Source organism: Drosophila albomicans, chromosome 3 (assembly GCF_009650485.2).
Source record: "Drosophila albomicans strain 15112-1751.03 chromosome 3, ASM965048v2, whole genome shotgun sequence".
In the NCBI taxonomy this organism is placed as follows: Eukaryota; Metazoa; Arthropoda; class Insecta; order Diptera; family Drosophilidae; genus Drosophila; species Drosophila albomicans.
In genome coordinates this window covers 38,727,132-38,745,807 of record NC_047629.2, presented here as the reverse complement: position 1 = coordinate 38,745,807, position 18,676 = coordinate 38,727,132, and the positions used below count along the sequence as shown (strand labels likewise).

Here is an 18,676-nt window from a genome sequence, read left to right as displayed (position 1 = left end):
AACCTGCCTCAAGTAGACTTACGTGACGTAAGCGTCATCTACCTTTGGATAGCTACCTTACGTAGCGTGTTTTTTCTCGCTCTCAACTTTGCTTCTTCGTGCGCATTTGACGTTGCCCGTCTTTGTGTGTGCTGTGCGTTCTACGTTTGCTTATGTGTGTGTGTGTGTCTGTTGGTGCTGTGGCTTTGACGCTTTTGGTGCTTCGCGGGGCCCCAAAGCCGCACGACAAAATTTTGGTGCTTTCAGTTGCTGTCCGAATGCGCTCAAGTTTGGACGTACATTTCGTTGAGTCGTCGCCGTCGCCGCCATCGTCGTCGTCGCTGTCGTTTCGTTGAATACTAACGAAAAACTAAAAACTCAGCTGCCGCTCAGCTGCGCGCGTCGCGCTCTCGCCTGTATTTATCGTGTGTGTTTGGTGTGTGTTTGTTTCCTTGTTGTTGTTGGCAACGTTTATAATATTTAAACTGAGTTAGTTGCTACAAAAAATTGGTAATTACCCGTGTGAATGTTCAGCGATAAAAGCCAAAGCAAAAACGACGAAATTGTGCAAAAAATAAAACGAAGAAATAATTATACTATATGTGTGCAAAATAGCAACAATTTCATTAAGCACTGTTAACTGGGCAACATTAGCACATCAAACCGACAAAATGTTAAATTGCAATTTATTTGATTATTGATTTTTTTCTTGTCTTCGTTTTTGCGTGTCACTGTGTCAGTGTCAATAGACACAGCGACAAAGCGACGAATGGCTTGTTGAAGAGTTTAAAGACTTAATAATATTCCAATTCATTTGCTCATGTGGGCGACACTTGAAGTTTCCTATCTCCCTCACTCTCTGTCTCGCTCTCGCTCAAGCTCAGTGTCAAAAGTTCTTCAGTCCAAAACGCAAAACAAACAGCTGTCGTTGAGTTGGTTTTTTTTTTGTTGTTTTTGTCTGCACTTCCTCTTTGTCAACTGTTTCGCCTTGTTATCATCTGCACTCCTGGGCTCCAATCGCACGTTCGCTTCTCTTTGCTCTCTCACCCTCGTTCACTCACACACTCACTTGCTCTCTATTGAAGATCTGTTAATGCCTGTCGCCCTGTGTTTTCGTTCGGCTCACTTCGCTTTAGTTCGCTTCGGTTGTAGTTCGTTCTTCGATTGGGTGCGAGGGAGAAGGAGAAGGAGGCAGAGTTTCATGCTAGCAAATAGTGACACTAAAAATTGAAATAAAACAGGCAAACGAATATCCGAAAACCGGAATTGTGCAAATAAATCTCGATACGACTGTGGGACTCTTTAAGTTGGCTCTTCCTTTGCTTGTGCACCATCTCCATCTCCGCATCCCATTTCTTTGTGTTGTGAACGAGGAAGCAAATCTTTCGCTGATTTGGCGCATTACGACCACTGAAATATTATTATTTATTTTCACCCATTAACGAAATTGCCGTTTTTGCCTAGGGGAACACCCGGCACCTCAGCCGGATCCCACGTCTCTCTCTCTTGCTCTTGCTCTCTCACTCTCTGTTAGCAAATTGCTTTAACACGCGAAAGTTTTGCATCTGCCAAACTACAACAACACTGCATATTGCATCTGAGTGCGGCAGCTGTCGCCTCGTAACCTACAAAATATTGCCTGCAAATTGGCAAAGTACTCTCTCAAGTGCTCTAAATTCCGCTGACTGTCTTTCAATTAGATGTAATTGCATTATTATAAAGCACATGACCAACTTGTTGTGCCACAGCAGCAGCTCACTGAGATCGTCTTCCCACTCCACACACAATCCAAATCCAAATCTTCTGCCACACTCTCAAAAACCCTCAAGAGCAGCCAGCAGCTGCACATGAGATTCCAGCATTTACTTACTTTAATATGCAAATAATGTTGTGGAATTTATAATGGCGAAAATACAGAAAAATAGAACAGAACCGTAGATCTAGCTATCTTTGCAAAAAGAAAAACGACAACAAAAAAAGTACACACACTCACAAAAAAGAAATGAGCGCTAAAGCAGATGAGGAGGCAAGGGAATAAACCTCATTTCATCGCGGTTACTGCACTAAGTACGTAGTACCTGCCACTAAACAGCGCTTCTATTTAGTTATAAACAAACACAAATACACTTCAAGAGCGAGGCAAGAGAGTAGCATGGCAAAATATAATGACAGTCACAACCAGCAGTAAGTGTACGTTAGAAGAAAGTTTAGAATGTTGTTTACTATTGTAGATGAAGTTTTTAACTTACAATTTACTGTTTAATGTGTAACTGTAGCTTTTGTATTTTTAATAGGATTTCCTAGTTATTTGTTTTCTTACAGAATTAAGGTTCTACTATTAATATTAGCGAAGAACAATTTCTTTGTTTCCCTACAAAACTAGGGTATAATTATTATTATTGAGTTAGAGCATTTTCTTTGAAAAATATGATATATAATATTTACATATGTAGCAACATTTTTTATTTATAAGTTAGGAGTTCGAACCAATTTGAGCGTTTTTACTTAAGCAGATTAATGCAAATAAAGATAAACATTATAATATATTTGTGGAAAAATTCATTCTCACATAAAAAAAAAAAAATCAACCTAAAAGATTACATATTTTTATTTACATTTATTTTTCTGAAATTCGCTTTAGATAATCTCTCTTCAGCAATTTCTTTATAAACCTGCCAATCTCTAGCCAAAATAATGAATCATCTGGATTAAATTCCCAAGAAGTTATTCTATTCGCATTTTTCAATGTTTCTCATACTCTGGCGTACACAGACATTTTCCACTGACTGCACTTTTAACGTAGTTACCATTTTAATTATCTGTCAGCGTAATCTTTTGCCCAGACCGACGCGTCGCTCGATGGCGACCGCGACCGCGTTGACGACGCTGCTGCTTCTGCTAACTGCGCAGCTGACGTGCCAAGAGCCAGACACTCTACCTTCAAAAGGTAGAGAAGCAACAGCAGAAACTCTTTTTATACTGCTTTACTGTATTTCTTTTCTTTTCTTATTTTTTTTTTTTGCCTTGTTGGCTTCTGCAACACTAATCCAATTCTTTTAATTGTGCAAAGGGTATGTGAAGGGGCAGCGAGGGGGTGGACAGACTAAGAACAGCATACAGCACTTGGCTTAGTTTGAGCTTAAGCTAAATACACTGCAGAAGTTCTAAAAGAAAGCAAATTAAAGTGTAAACGACTTGCAAGTCACCTGTAAATAAAAACTTTAGTAGAAGTTCTTCTTCTATCTTTACTCTTTTATCCTAACTATATAATTGCTATGAAAATCAGCTAAAATTTTAATATTGTATTCCTACAACTTTTGTAAATAAAATTACAAAATAATTGTTAGTAATCCATATATTAAATAGTAAAAAATAGACATAAATATTAGGTTAAAAAAATTAAAAAAAGGAATTCCGTATAAGCTTTGCCACAAAAAATTTTGAATATTGGTTTTCTACCTGATTTTTACTAATTAATTTTTAGTACGTCACAATTTCATCACACTTTTCCCAACTCTTTATACAGGGTATTTGGACAAACGTAAACTGTGCCTTATTATTTTCTATTCACTTTATCTTCTGCACATATTTTCGCTCAGTTTTAGCGCGTTATCTTGAGGCGTTTAACGAGCTACTGAGTTCTTTTCTAGCATTAGCTCCAGTTATTATAGTTTATACTTCAGTCTGTTGCTGTTGTTGTTGTTGTTTGTAGGGCGCACAGCAAAGTCAAGGTGATGCGATAGTAGTCCGATGTCTAATTTGTTTAATTCCACTGGCTTGACAGCTAATTATAATTTTTCATTTGATTGTCAAATTAAGTTGGATGACGAACTTTGTGGTTTGGAGTTTAAGCGGCTTACGTTGACAGCGATCGCTCAATTGCGTGGGAAATCTGCGCAGATTATATAAGTCTGGCGTCTCTCCACTCCCAGCTAATCTTAGACTTTGTATTTCTTTGAGCCCCGCCACACAAACATTAACCGACAATGAACGCACTTACAAAGCGCATTAGTGAGTAATTTCCTTGCTTCCCTTTTGGTTTTGTGTATATATTTCACTTTTTTTTAGTTTTTTGCACAATTATGTATGTATGTGGTTTATGCGTGTTGTATGCATATCTTTTTCGATAAAAGCAACGACAGCAACAACTTAACAATGAAAGTGTTGGTGCTGTTGACCACGCCCCAAACACACACACACACTCCCAAAGTGTTGCCTTTCTTTCTGGCTGTTAAATTGCTATTGGGGTCAGTTGCTTGGTGCACGCTAGCCACAACACTCACTCATACATATCTCTATCTATATCTATGTCTGGTATTCGCTGAAAAAATAAATAACCTATTAGCACGAAGGTATTTTTTTTTTTGCGCCCAACAGCTCGAACAACAAAAAACGCTGGCCGCTTATTGATTTTCTTCATCAGCACGCGATTTTTCTTTTACTTTCGTTTGGCATAGATCGCTAACAACAAAAACACAGTCCTAATAAGCTGCTCTAACATTGAATATATATAGTACATTTCTTCTTCAATATTCTAAGTATTTTTTCTTTGCTTCATGTGGGTCAAGATTCCAAGGTTGATCGATCGATTTTCGTGTGAAATGTGTCAAAGTATTTGTACAACAATTTCTATACGAATTGCATTTCGAGGAAAACTGTAGCTTAATTACGAATATTGTTCTAAACATTTATTTACAAATTCCACACTTTTGTAAACAGTTTCATTTCCAAATATTTTTGTGTATCAAGTTTCCCAATTTTACTGGCGATTAAGTTTCATTAAGAAGACAAAGTTCTGTCAATTAAGTGGGACTTCAACCAAATTTCTTTCTAATGAAGTGATAACTTCACATTGCAGCTCTTCTTCATTGTGGTGTATCTGTAAGTTTTCAAACAAATTTTCTGTGATTTTTATCGGTTGTAAAAATGCATCGTCAATGGCTTTGAATCGTTGTTATAATAGTTGATTATACTCTTCGGTCCGTGGCTAAAAAAAAGAGCCCATAAAATGCAAAGCACTTTGATTGCGCGCCCATTAAAAAGTTTATGGCAAAAAAAGTGACCATAAAAACAATTAAGTAAAATGAAGTTCGAGCATGTTAAACAAACTGCATATATAGTATTGAGTTGGACTTCCAAGTGTTATTAGGGAGCCTCGCTGACCTCAAAAGAAACTGTCTTCGTCCGCTTCGACACGGCTACAAAATCAAGACAATAATTTCAAAACGATTTGCGGTTTTCAACAATAAAAATTACAAGCATATGCATTGGTTATTGGGTATTGAAGATTGAAGATTGACTGCATTATGACAGCATCGCAGGAGTCAATGAAGATTACGCATATTGATCAAATTTTGCGAAATTCATCGACCTTGATGTCGCTCAGCAATCAGCTGTATACCACAAAAAGATGCCAAAGAAATGTGTATAAAGAGTTGATTACAAAATAGGGATTTTTTCTTTACAAGTAATCCTTTAATGTGTATTTTCTGGAATTTCAGAAATTGCTTTAATATAAAAGTAATCCTTCAGTTTGAATATAATATTTTGTAATTTAAAAAAAATATTTATAAATTTGTTTGTTACTTCCTTTGTTTAACATTTTATTACTCGCAATGTTTGCTTGTTCTTTGTTTTTGTCTTACATTTAGTAGTTTTATTATTAAATTTACAACTTTTATAATTTTTCTATAATTTAAAATGTGGCATTAACTTTATTTGCTTTCAGTTTATAGTTTTATTATACAAATTTGTTTATTGCTTTCTTGGTGCCAAATTTTATTAGCTGAAATTTTAAAATTTTTCTATAACTTGTAAAGTGTCTTTTAATTTTAAGATTTATCCTAAAATTTATTTATTACTTCCTTGGTGTAACATTTCATTAGCGGCAACCTTTGGCTTTCTATCTACCAACTAAAACGAAGATTTTCTTATAGTAAAATTGCATTTGAAATCAATCAAGCTCAACTTGACCTTGCCGACTCCGCTGTCAGTCTACAATTTGAACGGCCATAATCAAGAGGCAGCTGTCAGCCTGCCACACGAATGTTTTTTTCTCCTCTTAGTTTTTTTTTGTATATACAAATTGCAACACATTTTGCAGTTTGCCACTTGGCAACTCCGCCTCCTTCAGCAAACCAACCGAATCGTCAGAAATACCCAAAAGCGTCGGCGATTTATCAAAAATAGTTTGCAACATTTGAAGCGGTTGCATGAAATCTGCATAATATTATAAACGTGGTGGCGTCGCATTAGGCGCCTGTTGACCATTGACCATTGGCCATTGGTCATTGGCCATCCATCCATTCGTCTGGTTGCAGTATTTTTCATAAAATTCAATAAATAAATGCTGTGTTGTGTGTGTTGTGTGTATACATTATGAGAGTTGATTTATGTTTTTTTTTTTTTTTTTTGAAAATGCAATGCTGCCCGTCTTTAAAAAAGAGATGCAATCGACATCGACATCGAGACATCGAGACATGGAAATGGAAAGACCAACAATCAACAAGCCACAGACAAGAAACATGTGCAATTTATCATGGCCAAAGTGAAAACACGCTCAACAGAGATTAGACATTGTTTATTAGACTATAACTATTAAATGATGCTGGTCTTGGTCTTTTTCTTGGGCTGGGCCACGCTCATTAGGCCAGCAAATTATAAAGAAACGGACAGTCGGGCCTTTTTTTTCTCTCCCTCCTCTTGTTATTCAAATTGCGGCTGAGCTGGAAAAAAAGCGGAAAGTGATAGTGAAAAATGCTTAAGCATGACTTAACTTAAATATTTGAGTGTCGTTTATTATGACTGTTGTTGTTTTTATTTTTTTGCCCTTTGTTTGCCTTTCTTTTTAATTCGGCAGAACATTTGTGCAAACAGGCGAACGGTGCGTATGATTAACGCTCGTTGATTTCGTCAGCGCATCTACAAATACATTCCTCAGCTGGGCACTAAAAATAACAACAAATTTGAACGAGTTCCCAATTTGAAATGAAAACTGTCACACACACACATACACACACACTGGGGAAAATGAAATGTGGGTCATTTACCCGGTAGTTTCCGACCATTTTCTTTGACTGCCAAAAAAAGATATTTATATTTCGTTTTTCGTTATTTTTGTTGCCTTTATTATTACGATGATTATCTGGCTGCTTATTATTGTTATTGTTGTTGTCATTTGAATTGCACAAGCAACAAATCGTGGCCAAGTTTTTGGCTCGTTGCAATCAAAATATTAGTCACGCACTCAGAGAGAGAAATGTGCACAACAAGTTAGTGGAGCAAATAAATATTTACATATATAATTGAATATGCATACATATGTATATATAGAGCTATATATTTTGTGTGTGAATCTGTGTGGCTATTTTGTAAGAATTCATGTCAACTGCATTAAAAATAACCACAAAATGTGAGATGCCAGAGATGAGATGAGTTGAAATGCGGAGGAGACCTGTGAACCGGGCAAAGTTACGAGCTAATGTAGCAAATGTAGCAACATGGCTAAATGAAAGGGAAACAGCGACAATCTATCAAAAGAATAAAACTTACGAATATGTTTAGTTCAAACTGTGTGGGAGAGAAGCGTTTGTCATTTGCAAGAATTTTGATTAATAATCTTTTACCATCAATTTTTGCATAAGCATTTCTCTCTTGTAGAATTTTGATTAAATAATCTTTGAAGTACAATTTTTCACATGTAAAACTTCGGTTTAGAATCTTTAATCTAAAATTCTCTCATTAGTGCTTTTAGAACTTCGATAAAGATTCTTTTATCAAACATTTTCAAACTTTTGTCGCTTGTGGAATTTTGTTTAATAATCTTTGAGCTGAATTTTGTTTCATGTAAAACTTTGATTTAGAATCTTTAATCTAAAATTCTCTCATAAGTGTTCGTCACTTGTAAGAATTTTGATTAGGAATCATCAACAATTTTTGTATAAGCGTTTCTCCCTTATAGAATTTTAATTAAATAATCCTTGAACTACAATATTTCACTTTGTATAACTTTGGTTTAGAATCTTTAATCTAAAACCCTCTCATAAGTGTTTTTAGTTGTACAATCTCGATGCAGAATCTTTTTTAATCTTTCTTCAAACTATTGTCACTTGTAAAATTTGGTTGAAACTATAAAACTTTAAAATATATTTTTTTTTCACATGTAGAACTTTGGTTTAGAATTATTTAAATCTCATTCTCTCATAAACGTTTGTCACTTGTACAACTTTGATTAGGAATATTTAATCAAAATATTCTCACAAGAGTTAGTTTAAGAATCTATTACGAACTTGTAGAACTTTGTTTCAGTATCTTTTAATCTACAATTCTTTCATAATAGATCTCAACTGCATACCTCAATTAATACCTGTCAAGTGTAAACAACTTTTATTGCATTTCAAGTTGAACTAATTGGAACATTCAATATTTATCTCGGGGTTAATCTTGGAATTATCATTATCATCTCTGGAGAGACAATATTTATTGTTTTTGGTAACCCAATTTCTTAGGCTGCTGCTCCGCTTGACACTTTCATCTTTCCAGCTATTTTCAAGTCTAATCTAGTTCTACATATGTTGGAAATCTCACTGCATAAATTATTCAATTTAAAGGTTGTTTTTCGATGGTTCCACTTTTCACTGTCACTGCCCTGAAACCTTTTTGTTTTGTGTGTGATGCTGGCTGGCTTTTTAAGTGCTACCGTTTTATGCATATGAATGCAAGAGTGTTGCACTCTTCTGTAGAGCATTAGCATAGAAGAAGCCAAGTAGCGCACTTCCTCATCTCAAAAGCTTCTCTCTCTCTCTCTTGACCTCAATCCCGAAGACTTCCCACAGTTGCGTTTGCCATTGCAATTAACATTTTGACACTTACATTTGGCACTCGGTGCTTTAAGTTCGTTTGGTTAAGCCGCAGGAAGTGACATGTGAACACGTCGCATCGATGTAATAATAATAATGGTCGCATTTCCGTTTGCTGTGACTTTTCTCTGCTTTGCCATTGTTATAATTAACTGTGAAGCCGCACTTCTATCTCTTTTTCTCTCTCCAGCTTTGTGCTTGCGCATAATGAGTTGGCATTCTTGGCCAACGCATCCGTCGCATACAAAATCAGTTTTGTGGCTCTGCTCAGAATTCAATAAATCAAATGCTTGACTTGGACTTGGAGCTGGACTTGGAGCTGGGCACACGCACATTATGCGTTGGTATGCAACATCAAGCCAAGGGGCAAGCAACACTCTCTCGATCTATAGCCAAGGCTCTAGCTGTGTCAAAAGCGTTTAACCGTTGCTGTTGCTGTTGCTGTTGTGGTTGCTGTTGCTGCCACAGTAACAACGTGACACAATTTTCTAGCTCCGTGCGGGACAAACTCGTTTCGATTCGAGCCCTATTAGAGTACAGGCCATCGTTGTCATTGTTGTTGCTGTTGTTGTTCCTATTTTATTGGCAGCTGAAATTATTTTTAAATGCAGTCGCTTAACAATTTGATGTGTTGCAGTCGCAGTCGCAGTCTCTCACTCTTTCAGTCAGTCACTCAGTCAAGAGGTCAAACAACTTTTGTGGTTAACTACAACAACAACAACAAAATGCTTTGCTTTTCTTCTGATTGTTCGACATTTTCCCCCCTTCCCCCCTGTCTTGTCTAATTATTTGGTCATTTGTTGGTTTGTTTTGTTTGCACCTTGGACACAAATGCATATGGTTTCGTTTTTTTTTTCTACCTCTCTTTCTTGCCTGTTCTTTGCAGCTCTTTCTAACCGCCGCAAGCATGACAAATTGCCTTGGAATGCGCCTTCAACTGGCATTTTTTTTTCGGTCTCTCTTTTGTTTTGAATAAAAAGAATCCAAATCGAAATAACATAAAAATATTTGCCAACTACTGAAGCGCAACCAGCGAAAAAGTCGTAATAAATCCAAATGGCATTTTCCATTTTGGCTCATTCTGCGAATTCACTGAGCCTATTTTTGTCTTGATGTCTCTATTAGCGCAACGATAAGAATCGGAAATCAGCAAGCAATAACTATATCTCTAAAGTACGTGTGCTTGAGACAGTTACGTCGTTTGACTCTTGTCTTGTCAATCCATTTGTGGACATTGATTGCAGATAAGACAAGCCTCAAAATCGAACAAGCGTTCTAATGAAATTCCCCAAATTCAGTTGAACTTGAAATATGTCCATAACCCCATAAAACTAACGATATACATCTGCAGCGTATATTCTTTATTTAATGAGTTTTTATACCCTCTATTCATTGGGTAGAAGGGTCCATGTGAGACTCTTAATCCAAGATTTCAGAGAATATAAGAGATAAAGCTATAATTTTTATGGTATATCAATATACAAAATATACTTTCAGTATATGTCAGTATTTCTTCGGAATCCAATTTTTTTTGGACAGCACTTTGTATATCAATATACCAAATATACGACAGTGTTTTTTAGATATATTAATTCGGTATATTCAATATAATAATACCGTAGCAACAATAGGATTAGTATATTAATATACTATTACATGTCGATATTTTTAGTATATAAGTATGGGATATTTATTTTTTACCATAAGGGTAATGGGAGTAGTATATTGTACTTCAGTATTTTTTAGGAATATTCATTAGGTACTTTTAAATGATTATTCCTCACTGTTTTCCAGTATATTAATGTGGTATGATAATACCGAACTTTTTTTTAGTACATATATAGTATTTTTTTTGGTACTGATTGTATTGTTTTTCTTTTAATATGGGTAGCAGGTATCTCATAGCGAAGCATTCTTCACTGTAGTTTTATAACTTTTTTATGAGAAATGAGAAATGGTGAAAAGGTAAAAAATTCTTTGCGCATTCCTGAGTCATTACTTATAGCTTCCGCTAGTTTCATTTCCTTTAATGCTTATTTCTTGTTATACTTCAGTATGTTTTCTCTCGCTTTTTATCAATATCATTAACATGTCATTGTCATTGTTTAAATTTGGGGCGTGTGGCATAAGTTTTCCTCTAGCAACACACAGTAGCAGCGGCTGTCAATTAAGTTGCCTTGTGAATTGGCAAACTTATTAGCCATAATTTGCATAATTGATGGCAAAAATCATTCAGCGAATTGATGTTTACGATCATCATAATGAAGAAGCTGAACTGAGCCTCTGAAAATCTGTTGCGACATGCAACGGGAACAAGAGAAGAAGAAGAAGCAGCAACAGCAGCAGAGATCGACAGCAAAGTTTTTGAACTGAACAGTTCCGAGACCGAGGCAGTAAAAGTGAAAGTTCATTTGGCGAGTCAAGGCGAAAATCAAAGAGAAGATCCAAGGAGGAGGAGGACAGAGTTGACTGCAAGTTTCCTTGAGCCAGCGGGCGGGTTTCATTACCTGACAGTTGTTGTTGCAGTTGCAGTTGCAACCTCAGTTGTTGTTGTTGTTGTTGTTGTTGTGGGTGCCGCTGCCAAATTGCGCGACTGCAGCGGCATTTGCATAAATTATTTACCATTTACCATTTAATATGGCCAGCATTGTTGGCGTCATCGTCAACGTCGTCGTCGTCCACGGCGTCCACGGCGTCGGCGCCATTGTCGTAATTTGTAACTAAATATGCGACGTTTGTTGGCCGTGTTGGCCAAGTTAACAACTCGTAACAACAACTCTATGCACAACTGCCACTTAGCTGCCGTTTTGCTGTCGCTTTTTTTTACAACAATATAATATTTATTTAATTTCATTAAATTTCAGCACGTCGCCAATAAGGAAGCCATTGCCAAAAAACCGAAACGTTTTTACCACTTAGCTATTTTGGGCCTTAAACCCTTTTGGCCAAAGACCAGTTCCGCCTTAACACAAATACATATAAGTATCTCTCGCTCTCTGTGTGTGTGTGTATGCGTGAAAGTAAAAATGCTAAAGAAAAGCAAAAAATTCCGAGTTTATTTTCAATTTCATTTGAGCTCGATAAAAAAAATGGCAAAATATTTCAACTTCAACTTCAACTTCGAGTTAAAGTCGAAGTCGAAGTTGAAGTTTGTCTGCCTGTTGGCTTCTGACTTTCGCATGACGAGAACGAGTTGTTCTTCCTCTTCAGCAGCATTGTTGTTGTTACAGTTGTTGTTGTGCTTTCCTGCAAACAACTTTTGGCACACCTGCCTGGCTCTGAAGGAAGCCAGCTAACAATACGACTGAATGTTGCCCTTGTGCACTTCACTCTCTTCTCTTTCTCCATCTCTCTTCTCTCTCTCCATCTCTCTCGCTCTCTCTAAACTTGGCCTTTTGTCGGAGCACTTCCTTTTTGGAAGAAGCCCTTGCCGCTTAATGACGCGATTTTGTTTTCATTTTTTTGCGTTCTGTTGTGTTGTGTTTTGTGTTCCCCACCTTGAATCGCATTTCTCAAGAAGCTCTTGCAGTGTGCTGGCTCAACAGCTGTTTACGTTTACACAATTCTTTTATATTTTATTTCATTTGTTGTGTTTCGTTGTAGTTTATTAGCTTTTTTATGGCTTTCGTTTTAATTTTATTTCGTATTCTGTGCTGTTGCTCGCTTCGCTTCGCAATGAATTATTGCAATTAAGCGCAGTTTTTTGTGGCTTTTTAAAAGCCGCCTCTTTTTTGTGTTTTGTTTTTTTCACTCCGTCTATTTCCCTGTTGTTATTGTTTTTTACCATACAAATTGGCAGCTGCGTTTAGTCCCAAAGTGGCGAGTTAGTAGCAAATATTTAATAATTACACGTTTGTTGTTGTCTCAACACAAAAAACAAAAACAAAAAAAAAATTACAAAGTGTTTGCAGTTTGTTTCGCCGAAAGCGGCAATTAAAATTGTTATGCGAAGCCGGTCAAAAAGGCGGTACGCAAATTGGCAATACGCAATCATATGAGCATTTCGCTCTGCCACATTAGAATTAGATTTATGTTTCGCTTCTCACTTACAATTACTACCTGTGTGAAGTGTGCATTAAAATCTGTTAAATAGTTTTATGATTACTCAACTCGCACTTAATTAGTTTCACTTGCGACATGTGGCAGACTAAATGATGGTCACAGTTGAGTTGCTGTTGAAAGTCACATCAAAAATATGAATTTGTTTATTTTGATGAAGTGCTTTTAAAACTAAACAAAATAAACAAAAGTTGAAGACAGCTTAGTTTATTATTCGTAAATGCAGTGAGAAGTGAGATGCTATTTATAAATATGATTCATAAAATGCCAGAAATTGATTATAATTATTGCTTGATTAACTTCGATAAGCTTCGATGTTTATGCAGTTTATTTGCACCTCATTTCCGTTAGATAAATTCAAAGCCAAAAACGCCTACGTAGTTGCTTTGACTCAAAATTTGGTATATTTTGCTCTATGGTATTTTTTCGCCCTCTATGGTATATTTTTCCCTGTATGGTATATTTTGAATATACTACTGTATCAATATTCCTAAAATTAGTATTTTTGTGGTTTATCAATTCGGTATATTTTAAATTTAATACCGCACTATTATAGTTTTATTCTAAGTCGAGACCATTTAACTGTATCTTTCTTATTTGTGTTTTGTTTGTATTCGTTCTATTTAAAATTGGTTTTAAATTACGCTTAGATTAAGATGCTCTTTCTTTTATGAAAAGAAGATTTTATGACTTTCTAGTTTTGCAATTCAATTGCCAACTTTAAATCAATTCAGTTTTATTTATACACACATTCGTTACAATCGCTGCAAAGCTTAAATGATTTGAGATATTAAATGCTTTCCACTATTGACTCAAATTACAATTGACACAGAAAGAAAGCCATAAAAATCATTGCCTTGATCGATTGCCATTTGATTTGTGGTATCATTCATTCACTTGTGAGTTCCATTTTGCCAATTAACTTGCAGATAAATGTTAACCACAAATTGTGCTGGCTAAACTTTTGTTAATTGGCATATTGTCATCCCAAATTGCTTTCCAGCTAACTTGTGAAAATGGGCCAAAAGTCTACGACAAGTTCTTTGCTTTGTCTGTCTGCGGTTTTCTTGGGCATTACCTAACCCGTTTTGCCACAGCACGATGAAGTTGGAGTTGGAGTTCAATGTCAGTTGAGACAAGTGCTTGGCAGACACAATAAGAGCAAAGTATGAGTACGAGTACTCGAAGTCAGGTCGGGGCAGAGCCCCATTTGAGTCACGTTATAAACAATTATGCGCAGAGCGAGAAAGAGAGATGAGAGGGAGAGAGAGAGGATTGAACAACTGGACAAGCTGGCCATAAACCACAGACCAAAAACCAAGACAAAGGCAAAACAAAACACACTCTCTACTCCACTGTATAACACAAAAAGCAATGTGTCTAGTACATTTGCATAAACAACTTACGCACATTCCGACAGCCATTTAGCGGTAAATGGAGAGAGAGACCTCTCCTCAGTCCAGTCTTTGCTTTGGTTTTTTATATACCAAATATTTTGAGTTGATTTGCTTTTGATTTTGATTTGAGGCGACGCGCTGCATGCTGATGATTGGGAGCAGCAGACTAACGGTTAAAGCAGTGGGGGAGTTGGAGGAAAGGAGGAGTGAGGGGAGGGAGAACCGTCGCTTGTCTTGGCCATTTAACTGACATTGAATTGAAAGTTACACAACCATTAGCCGTCTGTCGTCTGCCGACTGGCGAAGAGCAGCTAGAAATCAAGTCAAATATTTGAACAGCGAGCCGGTTCGCATGGCAATTATCAGTCAGTGTTGTACACTGAGAAGGGGGCGTGGCAGTGCCACATTTTGCAATGTTTAGCATAAAATTGCGCAACATGCGTGTGTGTATGTGCGTGTGAGACACAATCAAAGTGAGACACAAGTCGCTGCAATTATGCAATGCATGTTTCTTTATTTTTGGGGATTGGCACCAACAAAAACAACAATCATAAAAAAATCAAAATTAAAATAAATTGCAAAAAAACAACAAAAATGTTAAATCAAAAATGTTCATTACAGCAAACAACAAAAAGCGTTTTGAGTGAAAATGTGCAAATAAAAAGTGTGAATAGATTTCAATCGACTTAAACTTGTGAGTGAGCAAAGCAAACGAAAAGATTTTTGTGTGGCCAAAATGATTGTTAAAATGGAACCCGATGAACTAATCACCTTTCGTGTGCAGTATCTGCTCGACAGCGATCCGCTAACGGCGACCACAGCGTTTCCATGCCCAGTGCGTGCTCCGACCTACGCGTTTACCACAACAATGCCGCTGGCCACGCAGCTGGGCACGATCCTGAGGCTGCTCAATGCACCGCATAGCGTAAGGATTAAACTCTTTTCTTTTACCCCATTAAGATTAAAGCATAATCCCATTAAATGCGATGTGCACGTACACGTGCCCACATATTTACTCGTACAATCCCAAAACAAAAAAAGATAAACAAACAGGAAAGCTATGGTCGAGTATGCTCGACTGCCAAATACTGGCTATCCGTTATATATTATATTGTTATTGCGGTTTTATAATAAAAATATACAAAAGACAATACCGACAAAATACTGAAACATAGTTGGTATATTAATATACTATTATTACTACGGTATAATAATTAAAATATACAAAATTCAATAACGAAAAAATACCAAAACATACATATGGTATATATAAATACTATTATCACGGTATTATCATATAAAAATAACAAGTATATATATTTAGTATATCAAAATACTACTACTTTAAAAATATACCATTGAGCATAAAATATACCATATGTCAACCAAGCATTCGAATATGTTATGTCTATATCGTCTTGGTTCTTATCACTGATTATAGTGAGTATATTGATTTTACATGCTCAAGGAAGTTTGCATCTGCCTTAAATTCCTATCAGCACAAAATTATAATACCCTTCTTCCCAGATGGGTAGCGGGTATAGAAATCTGAAAAAACAATGCGCTAAAGCTTTGTCCAAGAAACTTATCTGCGGAACCTTATCAGCTTGGGATCTTCCACGTTTCTCTTTTGTTTTGAGTTAGCTTAAATGGTATTTGACTTTTTTTGACGGTTGTTGTATTTCGCAAATTTACACACACTAACTCAAATGATTATCTATAGTTTACTTTCATATGAGGCAATATCAAGATCTTTATTCAAGTTTTTTCGTATTTTTGCATAATTATTTATTTTTTTTTTTTTGCCGAAGGTCTTTGATTTTGATATTTATTTGAGAAGATCGCGATTAGTGTTTTGTCTCCATTTTGACTACTGGTCTAGAACGGGATATTATTTATTTATTAGTTTTTGTCGGTTTCAAAACACTGACTCATAGTGAAGCTCACGAACAATACATAAAGAAATGTCAACTCTCAACAACAAACAAATGACAAATGAGCAATTAATTTCAAAATATAGTATATTAATGACTGCAAAATAATTAATGGTTTTAGAACACTGAGAATAGACTTTCTGAACTCACTGTTACTTGCCAAATTTGCTTCCCAGTGTCGAGTTAAAATTTATATAGTGGCTCAGGCAACATTTGACTGCGATTTGCATAGCGTGTTTAGACAACATCATCGATTATATTAGATATAAATCTATATGTATAACGATAATTATAGCCATGTTTTTGTTATAGATACAAGTTCAAAGGCAAAACGAAAGATCAAACACAATTGCAGCACATGGTGATAGATGCTGGTCAAAGTAGCAGAACAAATAAACTTTTGAAGGTTAGACGCATACTATTTGCGTAGACTGTAGACTGTGTGATGGGCGTTCGAATGGAAAAACCACAATACAAGCATAGTAATAATAACAGCTGAAACATTTACAAAATAGTAATTGGTAAATATAAACTTGAACTTAAGCAAACAAACCGACTGACGGACAAAGCAAACGATGAGTTTGCATAGCAAATAAAGGAAGACACAAGACAGCTAAATGAAGCAAATGGAAGGGAAGGGAGCAGTGAGAGAGAGAGAGAGAGAGAGAGTGGAATGGGGAGCTGTTCTAGCTGCCACTTATTATATTTTATTGTTGTTAAACATTTTACGAATGATCCATTGCAACGCAGAGCCAAGACAATGGCTTAACCAGCGCTTGCAACGCTTGGGGCTAACTTATTGCTATCGCACAATCAGTTGCAACTAATAGGAAGTTGGGGCAACGAGAAGAAAGAAAGAGAAACAAGGCAAAGATCTCAAATAGCACTTTTCGTATTGTGAAAGCCTTGGTCAGCAATTATCTAAGTCGCTGCCATTGTTCGTACCGCCGATCTCTTGACTTTGACTAATTTGCAAAAGCAACAAGGCAGAGCATCGAGAGTAGAGAGTGGAGAGGCAACATCCAGGCAAAGCATTGATCGTGCACCATCCATGCAACATGCAACCAGGTTGCGCTCTCTGCAGTGGCCCCCATTGCCTGTCATCTGTCATCCAGTCGATGCTGTAGCTGAATCTCGAAGCTGTTGCTGTTGCTGTAGCTGTTGCAAGGATACGTAAATCTTGACAAGCGGCAGCAATAAATTCTAATGAGCAAATCGCAAAAGGAAATGCAACGTTCTCGTTTTAGTTTTGCCGTCTTTCGCTGTCTTGGGTCAGGATGTTGTCGTAGGCAGATTTATGTGGCAGGCGCGGCAGCTGTGAATGCCATTTGTCCAATTAGTCAGCCCAGGGAACAGACCCGAACCGAAGTACAACCCCGCTACACAGATGCAGATACAGATACAAATACAGAGATACAGATAGTGAGAGAGGAAGAGAGAGGGAGACTACTCGCACATGCAACTTGTTAAATTTAGCGCATTACAATCGATTCATAAATTTTCGCCTCGTACCTCCGTTGAGGTTGATGTTGATGTCTAATCTGCGATGATGTCATTGAGCTTCCAGCTCTCAATACTCAACTCAACTGAACTCAACTCGTATAGCAAAAATACAACTATAAATAATCATTTTTCGTTGCGGTCAATCGACGCAGCCTTCTTTTTTTTGTTGTATTTTATGTTATGCTTTTTTCTTGTTGTTTATTTTGATTGTATTGAATTATTCTTGTTGCCTTTTTCACTCTTTTTTTTCGACAATTGCTGTGGCTTTTTGCACGTCACCTCACACGGCGTAACAACGGAAAACAACAACAATCAAAATCGCTGTGTCTAGATAAGCATATAAAGTGTTCGAGCCCAATCAGCAGAGAACTAAAAACAGCACAAAAAATAGAAATACATTTAAATCGAGAATAGAACAAAAAACAAATGATCAATGATTTGTTAGCGGCCCAGTAAACAAGCACAAAAGGAAACCAATCGAATTTTCGACCCTTGTATTGTCCAAAAATGATGTCATTCAGTTTTCAAAATATAATTTCATTAGTTTGCGTTTAAAAAAACTATAATATTTTGGTTGTCTTGTGAAATTTTCCCTTCTTGTGCAAACAAACTGTGTGCAGATTGATGCTATATTAAGCATACGCCACATTGGCCCGCTTTGACTTACGCATCGTTTTTTAGCACGCGTCTTGTTTACTCTAACAATTTGCATAGTTGCCACAGTTGACTCAGCATCCATCAAAGTCGCTCTGAGGGAAACTTTAAAAGTCATGCTTTGTTGGGGAAGGTTTCCATTTCAATTAGCATTCCTTATTTTATTTCATTTATTTCGTTTTTCGTTCAACTTTTTTTTGCGGTCAACTTGAGGTCAATTAACTCTCTGGCAATGCGGCATTGATTGGAAAGCAAAAGTGTGGGCCATTCATCAACATCACGTTTCAAGCGA

General features: G+C 36.5%; 1 protein-coding gene across 6 annotated transcripts in view; it reads left to right on the top strand.

Moving 5' to 3' along the window:
• The window catches only part of LOC117572136 (FH1/FH2 domain-containing protein 3), a 50,444-nt gene that overhangs the window by 14,761 nt on the left and 17,007 nt on the right, over nucleotides 1–18,676 (top strand). For 2 of the 6 annotated variants that reach the window (XR_004572498.2, XM_034254775.2), the window contains exons 1-2: nucleotides 284–489; nucleotides 14,915–15,218. The exons of 3 other annotated variants lie outside the window; for them this stretch is intronic. Coding sequence is in view for 2 of the 3 variants with exons in the window: in XM_034254775.2 (XP_034110666.1) it covers nucleotides 15,030–15,218 (189 nt within the window). In the remaining variant the exon portion in view is untranslated. Of the gene's footprint in view, nucleotides 1–283; nucleotides 490–14,914; nucleotides 15,219–18,676 lie in introns of those variants that run through there. One more of the 6 variants, XM_034254774.2, reaches the window with a different exon arrangement.